The sequence below is a fragment of the Lactuca sativa genome, chromosome 4, assembly GCF_002870075.4.
Source record: "Lactuca sativa cultivar Salinas chromosome 4, Lsat_Salinas_v11, whole genome shotgun sequence".
Taxonomy (NCBI): Eukaryota; Viridiplantae; Streptophyta; class Magnoliopsida; order Asterales; family Asteraceae; genus Lactuca; species Lactuca sativa.
In genome coordinates, this window is record NC_056626.2 from 146389144 (window position 1) to 146395093 (window position 5950).

General features: G+C 34.9%; 1 protein-coding gene across 2 annotated transcripts; it reads left to right on the plus strand.

Moving 5' to 3' along the window:
• The first annotated feature begins 1566 nt into the window (after window positions 1-1566).
• Window positions 1567-4525, plus strand: LOC111892286 (pentatricopeptide repeat-containing protein At5g61800). 2 transcript variants are annotated; one of them, XM_023888361.3, is made up of 3 exons: window positions 1567-3169; window positions 3934-4098; window positions 4168-4525. In XM_023888361.3, the coding sequence occupies exons 1-3, from the start codon at window positions 1639-1641 to the stop codon at window positions 4377-4379; spliced, it is 1908 nt and encodes a 635-aa protein (XP_023744129.2). In that variant the 5' UTR covers window positions 1567-1638; the 3' UTR covers window positions 4380-4525. The 2 variants fall into 2 exon arrangements, with proteins under 2 accessions (XP_023744129.2, XP_042757111.1); XM_042901177.1 differs by having other exon boundaries at window positions 4148-4404.
• The last annotated feature ends 1425 nt before the right edge of the window (window positions 4526-5950 follow it).

A 5950-nucleotide genomic window follows, 5' to 3' on the forward strand; every position in this document is an offset into this window, starting at 1 on the left:
TCCGAAATTTCGGATACGGAATCGGATACCAAATCGGATATCCGAAAAATTGAAATTTTGTTAAAATTTGAAAAACGTATGAAGTTTTTAAGTTAAAAATACATATTTTTAAATTAGAAAGGCATATGAAGTAATATAGGTATTTAATTAAGGGTGTTATCAATATGTTTTAGTTACTAAAATTCATATCATAAGACATATGTGACTAAAATAACAAATAATGTATAAAATAAAACCAAAATTTTCGGATATCGGATATCCGAATTATCCGAAAAATCTGAAAAGCATTATCCAATTCCGATTCCGAAAAATTGGATATCCGAAATTTCGGATATCCGATTTTTCGGATAATTTGGATTTGGAATTTCGGAATTTCGGATCGGAATTTCGGATACGGATATTTTTGAACACCCCTACTTGCAACTGCTAATGGTGGTTCTCCAGCACGTTCTTCCAAAATCCAATCTTTCTCCGCCAATTCTAACTGAGAACTGCAAACATCAAATACTTGGAGGGTGTTTGGTATATATTTTTAAACAAAATTTTGATTTTTTCTTTTTCAAAAAGTAAAAAACCCTAAAAGTCGTTTGGCAAATTGAAAAGTCCTTCTCATTTTAACTTTTGGCCAAAAAGAAAATAAAGGCTAGACAAAAGACGGGAAAATGACTTAGGAGGGTAACTACCTCTTATCCGTGTTCATATATTGGCAACTTCTTATTTTTTGTACATAATAAAGCAACTAACTTGTTTTAACTGTTTAAATTACACCAATATTACCGGCTAATACCTGTTTTAACCGGTAACTCAAAGGGAAAATGACTTAGGAGGGTAACTACCTCTTATCTGTGTTCACATATTGACATCTTCTTATTTTTTGTACATAAGAAAGCAACTAACTTGTTTTAACTATGTAACATCTCAAAAATCATGACCAAAAATTTCGTTTTTAATTTAATACTAAAACCATAATTGTCAAACCATTAATTTAATACTCCGGCATCGGGCCCCGCCCGGCATCAGGCCCCAACTGGCATCGAGCCCCGCTCGGTATACAGATTTGTCTCTCTTAGGCCTCGCTTGTCTTCAGGCCCCGTCCCCTACTTGCAACTGCTAATGGTGGTTCTCCAGCACGTTCTTCCAAAATCCAATCTTTCTCCGCCAATTCTAACTGAGAACTGCAAACATCAAATACTTGGAGGGTGTTTGGGATATATTTTTAAACAAAATTTTGATTTTTTCTTTTTCAAAAAGTAAAAAACCCTAAAAATTGTTTGGCAAATTGAAAAGTCCTTCTCATTTTAACTTTTGGCCAAAAAGAAAATAAAGGCTAGACAAAAGACACACATTTTTTTTTTTTTGAGACTTTTCATTTTTACATACCAAACACACCTTTTCCAAAAGTGCTTTTACCAAAAGGTTTCAAAAAAGTCATTTTACCAAAAGTACTTTACCAAAAGTATAAAAGATATCCAAAAGGTTTCAAAAAATTCCTTTTACCAAAAGTACTTTACCAAAAGTATAAAAGATATCCCAAACAAGTCCTTTTATCAAAAGCTTTCAAAAAAGTCCTTGTACCAAAAGTACTTTCCCAAACATCCTCTTAATCACCTCTGAGCTCTAAGATGAGACTGAAAACCGATGATTTATTGCAAACAGTCAGCAGATCTAATATGCAGTCTCAAAAATCAATGCAAATCGATCAAAGAAATCCACCAAATCCTTTCCCAAATAATCACCAGAGGACTTCTTTCTCTCCACCCTTCATCCGCCTCCTACCTACACGCCACCATCCTCCATACCTTCAACTCCGTCATCTCTTCTCCTCCACAGCCGCCGCATCGTCATCATCCCATTTCAATCCACTACCCCCTTTCTATATTCAACCTCATCAGCAACCCTTCGATTTTTTGTTGGAACACCATCATTCGTTCCCATACTCTCCTCTCTTTACCTGAAAATGCGGTTTTCTTCTTTATCAGAATGCGGCGGCGATGTGTTCGTCCGGACGCTCACACCTTTCCTTTCGTTCTAAAAGCTTGCGCACAACTCCGTGAACTTTCCCTTGCAAAAACTATCCAGTCTCAATCGTTAAAGTTCGGGTTCACGTCCGATGTATTCGTCTGCAACAATCTTATTCACGTATATTGTCACTGTGGTCTTATCGATGATGCGTACAAGGTGTTCGACGAAAGTGCTCACAAAGATGTTGTATCTTACAATGTAATCCTTGATGGGTTGGTGAAGGCTGGGGAAACTAAACGTGCTCGTCAAGTGTTTGAAGAAATGCCAACTAGGGATTCAGCAACATGGGGTACAATGTTGTCTGGTTATACACAAACGAAACACTACAACGAGTGCTTAGATCTATACGATCAAATGCTTGTTCTAGGGATCCATCCCGACAACACATCATTGGTTTCTGTTCTCTCCTCCTGTTCACGATTAGGGAAATTAGAAAAAGGTAAAGAAGTTCATGATCATATCAAACGTAGTAAGATTCAAATAGATTCATTCTTGTGTACCTCATTGGTGGATTTCTACTCCAAATGTGGTTGCATAGAGATAGCCATGGAGATATTTGAAGCAACATCTGACAAGAACCTGTTCACCTGGAATGCAATGCTTGTTGGGTTAGCTATAAACAGTCATGGCAAAATGTTACTGAACTTTTTCTCGAAAATGGTGAAGAACAGAGTCAAACCAGATGGGGTGACATTTCTTGGTGTTCTGTTGGGGTGTAGTCATGCTGGTTTAATCGATGAAGCAAGAACACTGTTTGCAGAGATGGAGGTCGTCTATGGAGTTCCTAAAGAGCTGAAACATTACGGATCCATGGCGGATTTACTTGGAAGAGGTGGTTTGATAAAAGAAGCGATGGAGATGATAGAGAGTATGCCAATGTCGGGTGATGTTTTTGTTTGGGGGAGTTTGCTTGGAGGGTGTAAACTCCATGGAAACGTTGAAGTTGCAGAGAAAGCTGCTGAGTGTATTATGGAGATTAGTCCTGAAGATGGTGGAGTTTATTCAACAATGGCTGATATTTATGCAAATGCAAAACGTTGGGATGATTTAACGAAGATAAGGAGGTTGAGGGATTCAAGGAGAGTGAAGAAGAATGCTGGATGCAGTTTAATCGAATTGAATGGTGTTTGTCATGAGTTTGTGTCAGGTGATGATTTGCATCAGAGAACTCATGACATTTATTTGGTTTTAAATGCTATTTCTCAACACCAATTTGAAGCCCAAATTTAGGGTTACTGTGTCACATAAATAAATTATGATATTAATTTGGCATTGTGTAAAACGGGAATCTATGGTTGAGAAATTATAAAGATCTTACTAAAACAAAACATAGCTTCATGTTTACTGTTGAAGAAAATGGGTATCTTATTCTCTTAAGTTGCTTCTATATTAAATGTTATGCTTGTTACGATTCCAAAATACTACATTAAATTTATTCTTTGAAGCCAACTTTGTGAATTGTTGGGTGAAATGAAATAATATAGAACTAGAATTAGCAAGAGAATAAAATTTTATATTGTTTTATAATCGGAAATGATTCTCTGTTCATTCCGTTTCATTTGATAAAACAAATATCTCTATCATAATCATAATATTTATTAAATTTCAATTTCTATCGTTCACACAAAGACAAAGACAAAGACGTGATATTAAAACAAACAAGCAAACAAAAAAGAAAATCTCCAAATGGTCCAACATATTTTCATGTAACCCTGAACTTCCTAGCTTGTTGATAAACCACAAAAGGAGAGGAATAAGAATCAATAGATAGCCCACAACCACAAGAAAAAGGAAACCAATTGAACCCTCAAGATGACTTCTGATTTCCAAAAATATCCATTTTTTCTTTCTAAGAAAACATATATTTTGGAATAGAATCGAACTCATGCTTATATATGCATTTACTTGTAGGTGCAGAGTGCACACAACCAATGGGAATGGAGAAAAGAAAGCTTAAAATTTTTTGTTGGTTACTCATGATTCTTTGTTTAGCCCAAATCCCAGCAAGATTGGCTCTTGAAAACATTAGGATTGCACATTCAAAAAGTCTAAGGACTCTAGTGCAAGAATCTCAAGGTAATACTCGTTTATTTTAAGCATATTGATAATATATTATCGTATAAAGATCATATGATTTCTATACAGGTTTAGGGATATTGAAGTTGAATGGCAACAGAGAACTCTTAGAACAAGATGCGGTGATGTTAGCAAAGGGACAAAAAGGAGGAAGGGGAAGCGGAGGTGGAACCAATGATCGTGTTCCTCATAAAAGCGAGTCATCGAATGAAGCCCCTCATCAATTGGGAAGATTTGTTGTTGGTGTTACTTTTTGTATTCTTCAATTTATAGTAACATAAATATTTTCATTATAGAGTATTATAATCTATGATGTTTTGGGGTTTGTTATGTTGAAATGAAGCCCATCGTCAATTGGGAATATTTGTTGTGGGTGGTGGTTTTTGTATTCTTCAATTTATAGTATCATAACTATTTTCATTATAAAGAGTTTTATAATCCATGATGTTTTGGGGGTTTGTTTTTCAAGAACATTAGTTATATTAGACTATGCTAGTTCTTTTCTTTAAGGAGAACTATAACTATTTTGTAATTTTGTATAGCTTTTTGCTAGTGTATTTTTTTAATCTATTTCCATCTTTCTAAAAAAAAGTCACCATAATCCCATTCGAATGAGATAAATCAGAGATAGATGTCAACAATCATATCTCAGTGAGATGGTGGTAGAGCGACTGCTTAACAAGTTTATATGTATAATTGTTCAAATTAGAAAATCATTTTATGCAAACTAACATTTTGTCGATTATATTTGTCTTTGGGTATTTTTTTTTTTGTTTTTGTTGTATTTCTTTTGTATGCAAGTGGAATTATTTTAATCGTTGAGGGTCAAAGCGTATCTTGTTCAGGTTTACACATGGGTCTTCGAATCTCTCTTGACCTGGTATATTAAAGTGTGCAGTTGTGGTGTTAATTCGTTCATTTAGTCTTTTTCATTCTCTCACAGCTCACAACTCTCTCTCTCTCTCTCTCTCTCTCTCTCTCTCTCTCTCTCTCGTTTCTTCGTTGATAGATGATCATCTTCAGATTAGGGTTTTCATATTGTATTGTTGATTTTCTTGATAATCTTTTAGGATAGATTGAGTGATATATTCAGAGAGTAGTGTAGGTGATTTGTAGTGACATTCTATATGTAAGTAAATGAAAACCTTGTGATTCTTTGTCCTTAAATGATATAAGAATCATTGATGTTGGGAGTCTTTCATTTCTATACTTTTTACATGGTGTCAGAGATTTTGTGCTTCGATTTGTTTCTTAGATCATCAATGGTGCTTTGTTCGTTCATCTAATCCAGAAAGGTACAATTTGTTCTTTGTTTTTTGTTCCTTTTGCTTTTATATCTTCGATTATCCTTGTATTCTTCACAGACTGGGTCAATTTAGGGTTTTCATTTTAAAATTTTGAATCCTTGACGTAAACTATGAAGATCTAGGGCTTCTAGTTCCGATCTAGGGTTTGCTTATTTATCTCCCTAAATCAAAACATATGGTTCTTTCCTTTTCTATTAAGAGCTTGGTTACTGCGAGTACATTTATTCTTGCAGATATTTTGGAGACCTTGTTTCTTCTATTAGTGTGTTGCATCTTTGATCAATCAATCCCTGTCATATTCTGAAATAAATCTCTAGAGAACGGACTTCATCACCGATTAACTCTAGAGGGAACAGAATTAAGGGATCCGATCTTTTCTTTTAGTAAACGACACTTCAAAAGTGGTTAATAGGACCACTGTGAGCGTCTCTCATTCCCTTCTATCTCTTGTTTTTTAGATGTAGACGTGGGAGATCTTGTTGTCTTGAGTACAACATTTAACTGTTGATTTGGTCTATCTGTTTACTTGTTTTTCTTTATGCTTT